The 17,287-nt window shown below is 42.9% G+C and overlaps 2 protein-coding genes across 7 annotated transcripts in view; one reads left to right on the top strand and one right to left on the bottom strand.

The window, feature by feature from the left end:
* Positions 1–17,287, bottom strand: part of CCDC106 (coiled-coil domain containing 106) — a 74,286-nt gene that overhangs the window by 18,621 nt on the left and 38,378 nt on the right. The window contains exon 1 of one of the 5 annotated variants that reach the window (XM_058181754.1): positions 11,716–11,940. The exons of 1 other annotated variant lie outside the window; for it this stretch is intronic. The gene's annotated coding sequence lies outside the window, so the exon portion shown is untranslated. Of the gene's footprint in view, positions 1–11,413; positions 11,598–11,715; positions 11,941–17,287 lie in introns of those variants that run through there. 3 more of the 5 variants (XM_058181757.1, XM_058181761.1, XM_058181756.1) reach the window with 3 other exon arrangements.
* LOC131197547 (zinc finger protein 581-like) lies at positions 12,048–16,720 on the top strand. 2 transcript variants are annotated; one of them, XM_058181762.1, is made up of 2 exons: positions 12,048–12,951; positions 15,903–16,720. In XM_058181762.1, the coding sequence occupies exon 2, from the start codon at positions 15,952–15,954 to the stop codon at positions 16,705–16,707; it is 756 nt and encodes a 251-aa protein (XP_058037745.1). In that variant the 5' UTR covers positions 12,048–12,951; positions 15,903–15,951; the 3' UTR covers positions 16,708–16,720. The 2 variants fall into 2 exon arrangements, with proteins under 2 accessions (XP_058037745.1, XP_058037746.1); XM_058181763.1 differs by having other exon boundaries at positions 12,048–13,586.

The raw sequence follows: 17,287 nt of genomic DNA, 5'->3' as shown, positions 1-17,287 counted from the left end.
GGTAAATTTTCATTTTTCTTATCTAAAATAAGAATTTTACTCAAATTTTTTAACACATACAACAGCCATATGGCAAGCAGGTAACACGAAGTAGCTAAGTTTACAAATTTTAAATACGTAATAAAGAAGGGTCAAGAATAAACAGAATATCGTACAAAAGAGAATAAGGAAAACCAACACAATCCCAAATATCTTTATCACTTCCTAGTTTTGGATCTCAGAACTCTGGGTTCAGCCTGACCCAACTCCAGGGCCGCAACAGCGGCAGCCGCTTCCGCCCCATGATCTATAACCTCCCCTTCTTCAATTCCTGGGTCATCTGATTCCAGGAGGGCTTTGTGTTCCTCCACATAGGCCGTAGCCTCCGCAATTGTACTGATTTTTTCGTAATGCCCTCCCGGAAAATCATCAATCCCTCTGGCATCAGCCATCTGAAGCCCACTCCTTCTGGTACAATTTGCTTGACAAAAATAATATTTCTTTCTTTTTCACGTACCTGTCTGGGAATCTGCCTCAGAATGGCTATCTCCCTGCCCCTGTAAATCAGTGCCCCACTCCTATGTTTTCTAAGAATTTCATCTCGTCTCTCTTCTCACAAATTTGACATGAACCTCTCTGGGAACTGCATGCGTGCGTGCATATTGCTAATTAACTCTATAAACTCGATCCACATCCCAATTCATGAAATCAACACCTCTCCCAAGAAATTCTCCCAACAATTTAGTCACAACATCTCTCAAGTCTTCTTGGTCCACTTCTTCCAAATTTTGAAACCTAAGGAAATAAGACATTTTATCCATCTGTAGTCCAAGCACAGCATTGCCTGTCGTCTCCTCTCTTTTCTGCACTGCCCGCATCTCACCCTCAAACCTTCCACTTTCTGCTTGTTTTCTGCTGAAACTTGTTGAGTATCCTTTAAATCCTTTTGGATAGTCACAATTTCTGCTCTTATTTCATCAATTTCTTGTCCATATTAGATAACTTTTCCAAAATTCTCCATCTCTCCAGCAGTTGGTCTCTGACCTTTTGCCATTAAGGGGAAAAAAAAAATACAAAATCCTCAGGCAGGCACAGTATCCTTGTAATTTCCTCCGGATCCACCAGGGGGCACTCACAGGAGCAACGAGTCCAGAGTACAGTTAGTCAACCAGGAAGCCGAAGGAAGTGATGTCATCAAAATTCTCATAGTGAAGGCGGAAGCTGGGCGCCACCACTGTTCCCCAGAAGGAGGGGCCTCAAACCTTCCCTCCTAAATTTCTCCATCACCTCTTCTCTCCAGAGCTCCACAAAACCGGTAATCTTCTTATTTTAAGTTCTCCTCTCTCCAAAAATAACTCGTGCTCCTTCCAACCGCAGGGGAGAAAACCCCCGCACTCCGGAGCACTCCACTCACGTTTACCGATATTCCCTTCCCCTCTCCTCCTCAATTCTTCTCCGTTCCCTGTTCACCACCAGGCTGCTGCAGTTATAAATCCAATGCCCCGGTGTCACCGGGCACAGCGGCCCAGGCGGCGACCAAAATAATGGCCGCGGCCTGTGGCCTCCAAACCCCGCCAAGCCTAGGACGCGCCAGCATCGGTCCCCACAGTCCTGTATGTCGGCTGGGAGACCCCTGGCGAGCCGTCCGTGCGGCAGGTGTCCTTTTCGGAACACCTGGCCCCTGAGGGCCTCGGCGGCGGCCGGATTCGGGCGCTGGAGGCAAGAGAAGCCTTCCAGACGTCCGTTGCCACTGGACACCGGAAGTCGTCTCTATACATGGCGCATTACTGTGGAACCGGTGGGCGGTTAAAATTTTTACTACTAACAGAGATACAAAAGTGGGCGGTAGGTATAAAAAGGTTGACTACCCCAGCATAGACCAACTCAAAGAAGTAATGCAAGATTGGAAGATGTGGAGAGATATGTCCCATAGACTCACCAAGAGTTGGACACACCTGAATGGATAACATCATTATCATTACTGGTTTTTGCTCCAAGCAGTTACCAGTTACCCTAGCCTGCTTTGTTTCCAAAAATAAGCTGGGTAATAGAGGTTTACAAACCAGCTGAAATCCTCTCCCTTCTCCCACATTCTGTTTGCACTGCATCAAGACATGCTTAATAGATTTTATTTTACCATGATTTATTGAGAAAGCCATAATTGCAAGTTTCCCACACTATGGTAAGCCATAAAGGACGTTGTTTACATAATATGCTAATTGAGGCACAGATAAATTATCTTATGGTTAACATGATGCAAGGCCACAGTTACCATACTCTGAAATCATTTCATTGGTAGAAGAGTGTTACGTAGGCAGAGTTGGAAGGGACCTTGGAGGCCTTCTAGTCCAACCCCCTGCCCAGGCAGGAAACCCTACACCATCTCAGTCAGATGGTTATCCAACATTTTCTTAAAAATTTCCAGTGTTGGAGCATTCACAACTTCTGCAGGCAAGTCGTTCCACTTATTAATTGTTCTAACTGTCAGGAAATATCTCCTTAGTTCTAAGTTGCTTCTTTCTTTGATCAGTTTCCACCCATTGCTTCTTGTTCTACCCTCAGGTACTTTGGAGAACAGCTCGACTCCCTCTTCTTTGTGGCAACCCTTGAGATATTAGAACACTGCTATCATGTCTCCCCTAGTCCTTTTTATTAAACTAGACATACCCAGTTCCTGCAACCGTTCTTCATATGTTTTAGCCTCCAGTCCCCTAATCATCTTTGTTGCTCTTCTCTGCACTCTTTCTAGAGTCTCAACATCTTTTTTACATCGTGGCGACCAAAACTGAATGCAATATTCCAAGTGTGGCCTTACCAAGGCATTATAAAGTGGTACTAACACTTCACGTGATCTTGATTCTATCCCTCTGTTTATGCAGCCCAGAACTGTGTTGGCTTTTTTCGCAGTTGCTGCACACTGCTGGCTCATATCTAAATGGTTATCCACTAAGACTCCAAGATCCCTCTCATAGGTACTACTATTGAGCAAGGTACCACATATACGGTACTGGTGCATTTTGTTTTTTTGGCCTAAATGTAGAACCTTACTTTTTTCATTGTTGAATTTCATTTTGTTAGATAGCGCCAATGTTCAAGTCTGTCAAGATCTTTCTGTAACTTGAGCCTATCTTCTGGAGTGTTGGCTATTCCTGCCAGCTTGGTGTCATCTGCAAATTTGATGAGTTCCCCATCTATCCCCTTGTCCAAGTCATTGATGAAGATGTTGAAGAGTACTGGGCCTAAAACAGAGCCTTGGGGTACTCCACTGCATACTTCCCTCCATGTGGATGTAGTTCCGTTGAGGACTACACGTTGAGTGCGGTTGATCAGCCAGTTACGAATCCATCTGGTGGTGGTGCTGTCTAACCCACATTTTTCTACTTTATCTAGTAGTAGGTTATGGTCTACTTTATCAAATGCTTTACTGAAGTCCAAGTAAATTATATCGACAGCATTCCTCTGGTCTACTAATAACCATTGTTCAAGCTGAAAAATGGTAGAAAACAGTAAGTTTTTCAGGATGTGACAATGCTGCAATCTGATCATTTTCAGCAATTAAAGGAAATCTGTGAACAAAACTATAGTGCCTTCCCTGGAAGTTTGCGATCCGAGGTTATTTTATTTATAATCAGCACTGAATATGATGCTCTCTAGTTATATATTTAAACATCTGCAAACAAACAACAAAGCTCAAAGAACACCAAGGACTCCATAGTTCAACTCTGAGCTACAAATATTCTTTTCTGTTATTAAGTCTAATATTTAGCAAGTGTAGTGTAGTTGTTATGGTCTAGTACAGGGGTGTCAAACTCACATCATCATGGCGGCATCACATGACGCATCGGGACTTTTCCCCCCTTCACTAAACCGGGTGTGGGCATGGCTAGTGCATGACACATCCAGCTCACGGGCCGGGAGTTTGACAGCCCTGGTCTAATACTATAGGTAATCCTCAACTTACAACCAAAATGTATGTTGCTAAGTAAGACAATTAAGTAATTTTTGCCCTATTTTACAATCATTCTTGCCACAGTTGTTAAGTGAATTATTGCAGTTGTTAAGTTAGCAACACTGTTAAGTGAATCTGGCTTCCCCATTGACTTTGCTTGTCAGAAGGTTGCAAAAAGTGATCACATAACCCAGGGACGTGTTATAAATATGAACTAGTTGCCAAGCATCTGAATTTTGATCATATGACTATGGGGATGCTACAATGGCCATCAGTGCCATCATAACTTTGAACGGTCACTAAATTAATAGTTATAAGACAAAGACTACCTGTATAAGACTGGGATGACCCAGTTTCAAATTCACCCTCAGCTATGGAAGCTATTTGGGTGAATCTTTCTCTCTCACTCAACCTACCTCACAAAACTGCTGTTTGAGGGAAAACCTGTAGGAGAGTTCTAAACAAAATATCTATTTACTGGTGATATCATCTAGCTGATGTTTAAATAGCTGATAATTAATATAGTCTATGCAGCATTATTGTGCCATAATGCCTAACTGTTCAGCTGTTCTAGTCCCAGTCCTAATTTTAGACTCTAGTTCTAGGTTTTAGTTCAAATTCTAATTCTAGGCTGCATTAAGAGAGGGATAGTTTCAAAATCCTGTGAAATGATAGCACCACTTTATATTGCACAGGTGAGATCGCATTTGGAATGCTGCCTTTTGGTCGCCACAATACAAAAAAGATGTTAGAAAGAATGTAGAGAAGAGCAACAAAGATTATTAGGGGACTGGAGGGTAAACTGTACGATGAACGGTTGGGAGAACCGGAAATTTCTGGTTTAATAAAGAGAAGGACCAGAGTTGACGTGATAGCAGTCTTCCAATATTTGAAAGGCTATCACAGAGAGGAGGCGGTCAACTTATTCTCCAAAGCATCTGAGGGAAAGATAAAAAAGATGGAAGCTTAGCAAAGAGAAATCCAACCTAGAATTAAGGAGAAATGTCCTAATAGAGTAGTAAGAACAATTAATCAGTGGAACAGCTTGCCTCTAGAAATGCTCCATCATTAGAGGTTTTTAAGAAGAGGTTGGACAGCCATTTGTCTGGAATGGTATATACCCTGATTGACTAGGATGTTGGACCTCCAAGATCCCTTACAACTGTAATTCTGTTCCCTAATGGGAAATGCTACATTTATATCTGTTAATCCTAATAATAATAATAATAATAATAATAATAATAATAATAATAATAATAATAATAATAATAATAATAATAATATTTTAATTTTTATACCGCCCTTCTCCCGAAGGACTCAGGGTGGTTAACAGCCAGATAAAATATAATACAATATACAATAAAATCCATTTAAAAAACTTATTCAATATGGCCAAATTAAAATTATAAAAGACCTGATATAAAACCCCGTTTAAAATCCAATTTAAAACCCATGTTATGCCAGTCCTGCTCGAAAGAATAGATACATCTTCAGCTCGCGGCGAAAGGTCCGGAGGTCGGGAAGTTGACGGAGTCCAGGAGGAAGCTCATTCCAGAGGGTAGGTGCCCCCACAGAGAAGGCTCTCCCCCTGGGGGTCGCCAGCCGACACTGTTTGGCTGACGGCACCCTGAGGAGACCCTCTCTATGGGAGCGCACCGGGCGGTGGGAGGCATATGGTAACAGAAGGCGGTCCCGCAGATATGCGGGTCCTATGCCATGGAGTGCTTTAAAGGTGGTAACTAGTACCTTGAAGTGCACCCGGAAGACCACAGGTAGCCAGTGCAGCTTGCGCAGGAGAGGTGTTATATGAGAGCCACGAGTGGCTCCCTCTATCACCTGCGCAGCTGCATTCTGGACCAACTGGAGCCTCCGGGTGCTCATCAAGGGGAGCCCCAAGTAGAGAGCATTGCAATAGTCTAGGCGAGAAGTGACGAGGGCATGAGTGACCGTGCATAGGGAATCCCGGTCTAGAAAGGGGCGCAACTGGCGAACCAGGCGTACCTGGTAAAAAGCTCTCCTGGAGACGGTCGCCAAATGATTTTCAAAAGACAACCGTCCATCCAGGAGAACGCCTAGATTACGCACCCTCTCCATTGGGGCCAATGATTTGCCCCCAACAGGCAGCAGCGGTTGCCGGCATCCACAGCCACTCAGTCTTGGAGGGGTTGAGCTTGAGCCTGTTTCTCCCCATCCAGACCTGCACGGCCTCCAGACACCGAGACAGCACTTCGACAGCTTCATTGGGGTGGTCCAGGGTGGAAATGTACAGCTGGGTGTCATCAGCGTACAGTTGATAACTCACCCCAAAACCACTGATGACCTCACCCAGCGGCTTCATGTAGATGTTGAACAGGAGAGGCAAGAGAACCGACCCCTGTGGCACCCCACACAGGAGGCGCCTCGAAGTCGATCTCTGCCCCCCTGTCAACACCGTCTGCGACCGGTCAGAGAGATAGGAGAACCACTGTAAAATGGTGCCTCCCACTCCCAAACCCTCCAACCAGCGCAGCAAGATACCATGGTCGATGGTATCAAAAGCCGCTGAGAGATCTAACAGGACCAGGGCAGAGGAATAACCCCTGTCCCGAGCCCTCCAGAGGTCATCCACCAACGCGACCAAAGCCGTCTCCGTGTTGTACCCAGGCCGGAAACCGGACTGGAACGGGTCTAGATAGACAGATTCATCCAGGTACTGGGGTAACTGATATGCCACCACACTCTCAACAATCTTCGCCACAAAGCGAAGGTTGGAGACTGGACGGTAATTTCCCAAAACAGCTGGGTCCAGGGAGGGCTTCTTGAGGAGGGGCCTCACCACCGCCTCTTTCAAGGCGGTGGGAACAACACCCTCCCTCAAAGAAGTGTTAACAATTCCCTGGAGCCAGCCTCGTGTAACCTCCCGAGTGGCCAGTACCAACCAGGAGGGACACGGGTCCAATAAACATGTGGTGGCATTCAGCCGCCCCAGCAACCTGTCCATGTCCTCGGGAGCCACAGGATCAAACTCCTCCCAGATAGGCTCAACAAGACTTGCCTCCGTCACCTCGCCTGAAACTACCCAATTTTGGTCCAAACCGTCCTGGAGCTGAGCGATTTTATCGTACAGATACTTACTAAAATCTTCAGCACAACCCTGTAAGGGATCATCGCGCCCCTCCTAATGGAGGAGAGAGCGAGTCACCCTAAACAGGGAGGCCAGGCGGTTATCTGCCGATGCAATGAGGGTAGAGACATAGGCCCACTTGGCCTCTCTCAATGCCACTAGGTAGGTCTGAATATGAGACCTAACTAGTGTTCGATCAGCTTCAGAACAGCTGGCCCTCCAGACACTCTCTAAGCGTCTTTTCCGGCGTTTCATCTCCCTCAGCTCCTCGGAAAACCAGGGAGCTGGTTGAGACCTACGCCCGGTCAGAGGCTGCAAAGGCACAACACGGTCCAAAGCGCCCGCTGCGGCCCGTTCCCAGGTCGTGACAAGCTCCTTGGCCGAGCCGTGGGCCAGATCACCAGGGAGTGGCCCAAGCTCCGTCAGGAACCTCTCCGGATCCATCAGGCGCCTGGGACGGAACCAGCGCATTGGCCCCGTCTCCCTGCGGTGTTGAGTGGCGGTCCGAAAGTCCAAATCCTTCTTAAACTTCATACACAGAGTACTTTTAGTTTGATAAGATAGGTCAGGAGATCTTTCCCTATATTTTAGGCAAAAAATACCTGGTAGTGAGCAAAGCTTCAAAACAGACCACTTGATATGAAGCTCCCATCACAATTGTCTTTTTCAGACAGCACAAATATTAGCAGGGATTGGATGATTTGAATAGAAGCAAAGTCTTGAAGGAGAGAATAAATTACTAAGAAGACAACTGGCAGGGTTAAAAACCAAAATGCCTGTGTTAACTTTTTGCATTTGTCTATAGAGATTCTCAATCATCCAGGTCATGGTTGTCCCAAAAGTGCTTTTTCAGGAGCAACTGGACTTTCTTGTTGTTTTTTTCTTGGAAGACATTTCGCTTCTCATCCAAGAAGCTTCTTCGACTCTGACTAGATGGTGGGGAATGGAAAGATTTATATTCCTTGTAGACAGCTGGCCATCCTTTTAGAGGGTCGTTGAAGCATTTGGACACATTTTATCTGTGTCCTCAGAGTCACCTAAGTAATGCTCCTGGTTTATTTATTTATTTATTTATTTATTAATTAATCGTATTTGTATACCGCCCTATCTCCCAGAGGACTCAGGGCGGTTCACAGGCAAGTAAAAAACATATATGTACAAATTAAGATAACCATTAAAAAACTTATTCTAAAAGCCAAATTATTAAAAAATAGTATAAATATTAAAACCAATTAAAACCACTATAAATTTAAAATCTAGTCCAGTCCTGCACAGATGAATAAATGTGTTTTAAGCTCACAACGGAAGGTTCGGAGGTCCGGAAGTTGACGGAATCCTGGGGGGAGTTCGTTCCAGAGGGTGGGAGCCCCCACAGAGAAGGCCCTTCCCCTGGGCGTCGCCAGACGACACTGCCTAGCTGACAGTAGTCTGCAATTTTTTCCTTCTTTTCTGGAAATCTGGAATTTTTGCATTTGTGCTTAGAAGAGAAGCGTCCTACGAATAGAAGGTAGATAAGGGACCGCAGGGTTTCATTCCAAACACAAAATTTCTGGCTGGATGCAAAAAAAAAAAAAAAACTTTCAAGAGGAGGGAAAAAATACCCCAAAACTTTTGCAGGAACGGTTGACTCTCCCTGCGCTGGAAGGAGCCACAGCCAGGGTACCTTTATTCTTATTATTTTCCCAATCCAAAAAACATTGCCTTTTATACAAACTAAACCACAAACATCTACCAATCAACCAAACAACGTAGCAATATTAGTAAAAGATACCAGTGAGAGAGAACGAAAACGTAAAAATGCTATATTATTTGGACTAGATAATACAAATGAACCAGATATCAATAAAATACGTAACATCATTTTAAATTACAATTCATCCATCTTCCACCCTAGTGAAATAACTGAAGTCTCCAGAGATGGACTTGAATTCAAAAACAGTGATGGTTCAGTGGCGCCTAAATTCTGTAGAGTCATCTGCAAAAATGAGATCAGCAAACGAAAGTTCATTCATACTATAAACACAATTGCCAGAGCCAACCCTAGCCTCAACAAACTTAGAGGAAAACCTGACCTATCATTTCTGCAACAAATTCGCTCCCGTGAACTTCGCACAGAACTCAAATGACGGCAAGACGAAGGTGAATCCAACCTTTACATTGACTACCGTGCTGACTGCATAAAAAGAAAAACCTACAGTCAATTGGCCAACACCCAAGCCCACTTCAATCAAAGCATCCAACCATCCGTCGCACTAAACTTCAAAACATCCATCGTACAAAACCCTCAACCAACCAACGTTCAACCAACCAATCTCCAATCACCACAACATGATAGACTTTTGTCTCAACATACGCCCTTACAAATACCGTCATAATAATGGTATTCCAAACTATAATTTCAAAAAAGCCAACTACAACCTTATAAACATCAACCTTTCATCTCTTGACTGGCAGTCTATTCTCAACCTGTATCACTACTGAAGACTACTACAGAGTTTTCCTACTTGAAATCAATAGAATCATTAAACTGTACATATCACAAATCACCACCAAAATCAGAAAAAACTATTTACCCATATCAATAAAAAAGCTCCAATCCAAAAAAAAATCCCTCTGGAGAAGAAATAAAAAGGGCTATGTAGCAAATTTCAAAAACCACTACAGAAATATATGCAACCAAATAAAAATTGAATGCACTAATTACCACACCAAGCAAGAAGAAGACCTTCTGCGCACAAATTCCAATTGTGCTTTTTATAATTTTGTAAACAACAAACTTAAAGTCTCGAGATCCATCCCACCACTAAAAGAATCTAACCGCAAACAATATAATGATGAAACAGCTAAAGCAAACATCTTTAACACATTCTTTGGCTCAGTCTTTGTTAACAGTAATGGCTCATACCCGACATTCCCCTATCGTACCAACAATGAATACAACGACTTAACACAAATAAATTTCATAGAAGATAATGTTGAAAAAGCTCTTCGCAAACTGAAACCAACCCTATCTATTGGATCTGATGGACTATATGCATACTTCTTAAAAAAGCTTTCTACTAATATAGCAGAACCCCTAAGCATAATCTTTGAAAAAGCTTTCACGACCAGTTCCCTTTCCAAACTTTGGTCACAAACCACAGTCATCCCAGTCTTCAAAAAAGGAGATCCCAGCCTAATTGAAAATTACAGACCAATCTCTCTATGTTGCGTCACCTGCAAAGTAATGGAATCTATCATCAACCAATCCATTACCCTCCACCTAGAAACAAACAACCTACCCTCTAATAAACAATTTGGTTTCAGAAAAAAATTATCATGTAACTTATAACTTCTCCACTGCAAAAACATATGGACTACAAATCTTGATCAAGGCAAAGCAATAAATGCAATTTACATAGACTTCTGTAAAGCTTTTGACTCAGTAGTACATGATAAACTTCTCCTAAAACTAAAATCCTACGGCATCTCAGGACCCCTCCACAATTGGATAACATCTTTCCTGTCAAACAGACAACAAGTGGTCAAAATTGGCAATGCTCTATCAAATCCTGTTCCTGTCAAAAGTGGCATTCCCCAAGGCAGCGTTCTTGGACCAACACTCTTCATATTATACATTAATGATCTCTGTGACCATATTACAAGTAATTGTGTTCTCTTTGCTGATGATGTCAAACTATTTAACACCACCAACAATATAGCTACCCTTCAAAAAGACCTTGACTTTGTATCTGAATGGTCTAAAACTTGGCAACTCCAAATCTCAACCAGCAAATCCTCAGTCTTACATATTGGAAAAAAGAACCTAAACACTAAGTACAAGCTTGAGGGACATTACCTTGCAGATGACCCCCCACCCTGTTAAAGACCTTTGAGTTTTCATATCAAATGATCTAAGTGCCAAAGCCCACTGCAACTACATTGCAAAAAAGGCTTTAAGAGTTGTAAACCTAATCTTGTGTAGCTTCTTTTCCAAAAACACTACACTACTAACCAGAGCATATAAAACATTTGCTAGACCAATTCTTGAATATAGCTCGACTGTCTGGAATCCATACCACATTTCACATCAATACAATCGAACGTGTCCAAAAATATTTTACAAGAAGAGTTTTCCACTCCTCTGAATACAACAAAATACCTTATGCCACCAGACTTGAAATCCTGGGTTTAGAAAATTTAGAACTCCGCCGCCTTCAACATGATCTGAGTTTAACTCATAGAATCATCTATTACAATCTCCTCCTGTCGAAGACTACTTCAACTTCAATTGCAACAATACACGAGCACACAATAGATTTAAGCTTAATGTTAACCGCTCCAATCTTGATTGCAGAAAACATGACTTCAGTAACAGAGTTGTTAATGCCTGGAATACATACCTGACTCTGTGGTCTCTTCCCAAAATCCCCAAAGCTTCAACCAAAAACTGTCTACTATAGACCTCACCCCATTCCTAAGAGGTCTGTAAGGGGCGTGCGTAAGAGCAGAAGCGTGCCTACCGTTCTTGTCCTATTGTTTCCTTTCATTATATCCAATTCATATAGTTATTACGTACTCATATATATGCTTATATATTGTATAGTTATTTCATACTTATGCTTATATATACTGTGTGACTAAATAAATAAATAAATAAATAAATAAATAAATAAATAAATAAATAAATAAATAAAAATTCTACCATCTCACTTCCTCTATTAAGATTCACGGACGCTTAGAAAAGATTGCGCATAAACCAAAAAGCCCGTTTCTTCTTCTCCCCCAGCTCCAAAGGTGGAGTAAACGGAGAGAGGATTTGCGTGGGAGGTGAAATGGGGAAATAGGGATGACTGGGATTCGGGACCGCTTGCTTCATTGGGAGAAATTGGGGAAACCCCCAACTCCATTCCGCCTCGTTTTTCCCCAATCCTATAGGCGCAATGTTTACCCGGGAACCGCTTTAGCCTGAGCCGGTGGGAGAAACTGCTGCGTTTCCGTCAGGACGTTTTTCGCTGTGACACTCACTCCTCCTCCTCCTCCGCCACTCTCCAGCCTTGCCCACCCACCTCTGATCTAGGTAGATCCTCCACCCTTTACAGAGACCTTCCTTTCCTTCTCCTCGGGGGTCTCTTCCCCTCTTTCTTTCTTTCTTTCTCCCGACTTGCTCTTGACTTCTCCTTTCTTTTTCTTTAGGACTGGTCCTTCTCTTCTATGAGACACTAAGGGGAGCAGATGCCTTGGTCTGTATATACCCCCATTATTGCTTTTGGGGAGTGGGGGGAAGGTAGGTGACAGCTGCCATGAACAGAAGGATTCGGTCTCTCTCTCTCTTTCTCATCACAAAAAACCCACATCGGTAGCGCTAAACGGGTTTCGTGGCGGCTTGGGGGTGAAGGTGGCTGATACAGGGAGCCCAATGCTAACTCTACCAAGCCTTTGAGTGAATAATCAGCTTGGATTCATCTGCCAGGATGTTTTGGCATTGCTTGCCACCGGTTGTGCCTGCTGGGTAGATGCTCCCAATCTTGGAACCTTTCTTAAGAATCCTCTTCGCTATAACTGTGCTTTGGATAACTTCGCTGCTGTCTGGATTGTTACTTCGGGATTGCTGCCTGCCCCTGTCGAAGATGTCATTGCTGCCTTTTTCTTTGGGAGCCTTTCAGGCAGGGGTATGTTCTGCCAGGCACATCCTTAAGGAGATTTTGGATTTATAATGCTCACGGTTTTGCTTGGATCACTGCCTGCCACTGCCAGTTAACTTTGTCATCTAGATAAGGTGGCCCGAAGACCTCACTTATCTCCTCCTGGACATTACAGTGGCATCCTTCTACAGGTTGATAGCACAAGATGCATGGTGGCACCAACTGCACCTTGCTGTGAAACTTAGGTGCAGGGATGAGAGTTGAGAACAGAGATATTGGAATATCACCCAAGCAGGGTAAGTTTAGAGCCTGTTTAATTCCATCTACATATGCATCTACATGTGGTTGCTACTATTATTTGGGAGAGAAAGGAGGAAGTGCATGGGACTTCTGCCAAAATCGTTCTGTGGAATTTAATAAGCCAGTCCTCAGGCTACATATGATACCAAGGCTAGAAAAGAAAAGTTATTGCAAATGCTAATTGGAGAGGTAGGAACTGGCATGTAATATTCAAGGAGGAGAATTATGGGGGTGCAAATTGGCTTGTCCCAAAAATGCTGTGTAGCTCTTCACTTCTTCCAATCTGTTCAATCCTCAACTGGCACTGAATGCTTCTCCTTTAAGAGTTATAAATAAAATACTGAACTTCCATGTTCAGAAGCAATTTAACTTTGAACAGTAAAGGAGCACTGCTGCTTTTGTGATTTCCTCTGCAAACTTCCCAAAGCATCTGGTTGGCTAAGATGGAAATGAAAACCTTCAAACTGAGAAGAAAACACATAGCCACAAATTTAAGAAAAATTCCTAGGAGACACCTGAGCACTCTGATTTTCCAGTTGCTGCTGTCATACAAAAAGCCAGGCATCCTAATCAGGAACTTCTTGCTATTTCCCTAAAGATTTTTAAAGATTGCTACATGCACCACTTTTCAGTAAGTTATATTTTGGAATTCATGTGAAATGTTGATGTATTAACCAGTATATATTTCTTAAAAATCAGGATAATTTTTTCTGTATTTCTTAGTCTTTTTCATTCTTTCCTTAGGTGGGTTTTTTGGACCCTTTGGGTCAATGTTGACTCCTGGCAACTGCCCTAGAGAGACAAATTCCTGCATTTTTCTGGACAAGATTTCAAAATGTCTTGCCATTGGCTGCTTCCTAAGTCTGAGAGAATGTGACTGGCACAAGTTAACCAGCTACCATGTTTCCCCGAAAATAAGACCCTGTCTAATATTTTTTTGAACCCCGAAATAAGCCTTATTGGCCTTATTTTCGGGGAGGTCTTATTATTTTGGAGTGTGTGGAAGAAACCAGAGAAAATAGCAGGGACTGGCGGAGCATGCGTTTAAATATTTTCAGGGATGGCTTATTTTTTTTGGGGGGGGGTTAATTTTAGTGCATGCACTCAAAAGCCCAACTGGACTTATTATCAGGGGATGTCTTATTTTAGGAAAAACAGAGTAGCTTTGCGCCTAAAGCAGGACTGAAACTCATAATCTTTCTAGCCTTATGCCTTAACCACTAGACCAAACAGCCACATAGGAGTAGAAGTGGTGGTTTGATTTGTTAAGAAATTACAACTTTACAAGTTGTAGTGTATATAATGTCTTTTGCCTCATTCTGAAGACCCGATTTCCCCTGTCTGAACCTTGCAAATGCACTGGTTTACAAAGCCTATCATCCCTGAACCAAGATAATCTATTGGGTTGGCCAGTGTGAGATCAGAATATTGGACTTACTGGGACCTGACCCATCATTGCTGTTCTTACATTCTTATGTGCCAACACATCTGGAAGATGCAAAATTTAAGAAGGAATTGATTAATTCTCATCATGTTAGCCTGCCCTAGCCTAGTCAATCTTTATTCAGATCTCTTGTTTTGCATCTCTTCTGTTATTGTTGACATGAATTTTACACATCTGTTATATGGTCCAGATTTTTAAAGGGCAAAATCTGGCTATCATGGACAGAGATGATAAGAATTAAGCTAATGTTTATTAAATACAGCAAATACATAGGTATTATTTAGGGTATGATCAGGAGTCTTGACGTTTGTAGAGTTCATAAGCATTTTGCTCAGGTGTTAGGTGCGCAGATTTCCCAGAATTCTGCAGAATCACATTGCTAAGGGAAGTGGAACAAGGCAAAGTCAGTTACTTTGCTACCAATTTAAAATGTTTGCTGCTATATAGAATGCATGTTTCCAAATCTAGTGTATCCAGTAGGGCTTTATTAATTAAGCATGCTTAGGATTGCTATGCCTGTCAGTTGGGCCTACAAACTTTACATACCATCAAAGAAATAATAAATTGCAGTTTTGTAGCCTAATCCTCCGCTTTTTCATTCAAAGATAAGTTAACATTTAAGTTGGGAAAATCAGGTTTTGAAATGTAACACCCAAAATATAGAAGGAAATAGCAGAGTTGGATTTATTGCCAAATCAAGTGTTACTTAGATGCCTTAGGACGGTTGCAATCATAAAGATACTTAGCTGGAATAATCTCCCCGAAGAGAAAAATATCCAGTTTTAACTAGACACGTTCAATCTTGGGATGTCCCTCGATTCATAGCTGAAAAGTTTAACCGACAGGGCATAAAGCACCATCCAAATTGCCCTGCTAAACCTCATTAGCAGAGAGGTTTTAAAATAGCCTGGATTTAAATACAAAAATGCTAAATACAAATGAAAAATGGTTCTGAAAGCCTCTGTGGGGCAAAATGTATTCATTCTGTATTTAATTCCACTCTGCAGAATATTTTAAGCTATATCTCCTCTGGTGATGATATCACTTGTCCTGCCATCATTGACAGCAAGGAAAGAAAATACTCACTTCTGCTCTGACCTATAACTTGATGTAGCTTTGGTTTGATGAATAAAGTACAGTTGGCCAAGATAACCACTCTAAGCCAAATCCAAACAAATAACACTGTGGCTTATTTTGTGTGAGATGTGAATTCAGACTGAGAATCTATCCAATCCTAATGAAGCATTTTCTTCACCCATTCAAAAAAACACCTGTATTAAGATGCTAATTTTGTTCACTTAAACTGTTTAATGTTGTATATTTGAATGTCAGCCACAACTGTTCAACTTGTTGACATGGATATTTTAATTAAAATTTCACAGTTCTACCCCTAAAAGTTTGTGGCTGTTTCTATGTGGCTGTTTCTTTTTTAAAAAAACTATTAACATATCATTACATTGCATAGGTTAATTGTTGCAGTTGCTTTTTTTTTTTTTTATACAGACTTGGTACTGCGCCCCAAGGAAATCACTCATATTCTTAGACAAAACTTATGGAGCTGCAGAGACATTCCAAATCTATAAAGGATCCTCATAAATTCTCAGAAACATTGGATTGCCTGCAAGAACCCAAAAGCAATGTGGGACAGCACATCAAGCTGGAGATGCGGGTTGAAGGGGAGGATATCCATTCTTCACCTCCTAAACTCTCTCGGCCACCAGCACCTTCTCCTAGCAGCACCCTTGTTCAGAGTTTGAATGGCTTACCGGGAGCAGATAGGCGGGTACACGCTCCAGGTGTGACTACAGCAGGCCTCGACCAAGGAGAAACCTCTCGACTAGGGCATTACCTGTTGATTGACAGTCAGGGGCTGCCCTACACTGTACTGGTGGAAGAGGGAGTGGGAACACCAGGGGGCCCTGAAGGGGGTGGGAGTGGGGGGACCTTGCGCAAGGTATACAGCTGCCCTGTGTGCTTGCGAACATTCGAGTACCTGTCTTACCTGCAACGTCACAGCATTACTCACTCAGAAAGCAAGCCCCACATCTGCCGGGCATGTGGCAAAGCTTTCAAGCGCACTTCCCATTTGGAGCGCCATAAGTACACCCACTCGGGCCGGAAGCCTCATCAGTGTCCCATCTGCCAGCGCCGTTTCCGTGACTCTGGAGAGCTCTCCCATCACCAGCGGGTGCACACTGGTGAGCGGCCCTACCAGTGTGAAGCATGCCACATGCGCTTCGGGGAACGCAACACCCTCCAGAGGCACATCCGCCGGAAGCATCGTCTGCAGCTCCTCCCCACGGCGTAAAGACTGGTCTTTGTTTGGCCTGAAGACTTATCTAGGAGAATGTCATCCAGGCTCTGTTAGCTTCCATGCATGCAATGGTAATCCTAGCCTGCTTAAATCTGCCTGGGCTTTATCGATCAGATATTTCCACATCAGTCAACACAATGACAACTTGTTCCATAGGAAAAACTGGAGTGGAGAATTTCTCCCCAGTGTGCTAAAAATTAGCAGGCATGCTGAAAGCAGCTTGCCAAGATTTGACATGGACCTCTTCTACTTTCTCTTGCCAATGTGGACCTGGTATGATATTTTATAGATACTAGAGTATATCATGCCTGTATGTTCCTCCCCCCATCCCCACCAGGAAGATCCTTTCCTGTCTGCTTTGTTCCCAAGCATCACTGTTACCATTGCCCTTATAGGCAGTGCACACCTAGCATGGATACAATAGCTGAACATTACTTCTCCACCACATGCAGCATAGTGTAGTTGCATTTAGCCTGGCTACAGTGTTCTAGCAGGAGCCGTTTTCTCGTGCCAAGCCTAAATGGCAGGGAGCTCCAACAGGCACTGTGTAGACTTACCCATACTGCATAAACAC

The sequence above is a fragment of the Ahaetulla prasina genome, chromosome 4 (genome assembly GCF_028640845.1).
Source record: "Ahaetulla prasina isolate Xishuangbanna chromosome 4, ASM2864084v1, whole genome shotgun sequence".
NCBI lineage: Eukaryota > Metazoa > Chordata > Lepidosauria > Squamata > Colubridae > Ahaetulla > Ahaetulla prasina.
This window is presented reverse-complemented; position numbering and strand designations above follow the sequence as displayed.

Coding starts and splice junctions, on each gene's coding strand:
- LOC131197547 (XM_058181762.1), top strand. CDS start 15,952: ATGGAGCTGCAGAGACATTCCAAATCTATAAAGGATCCTCATAAATTC.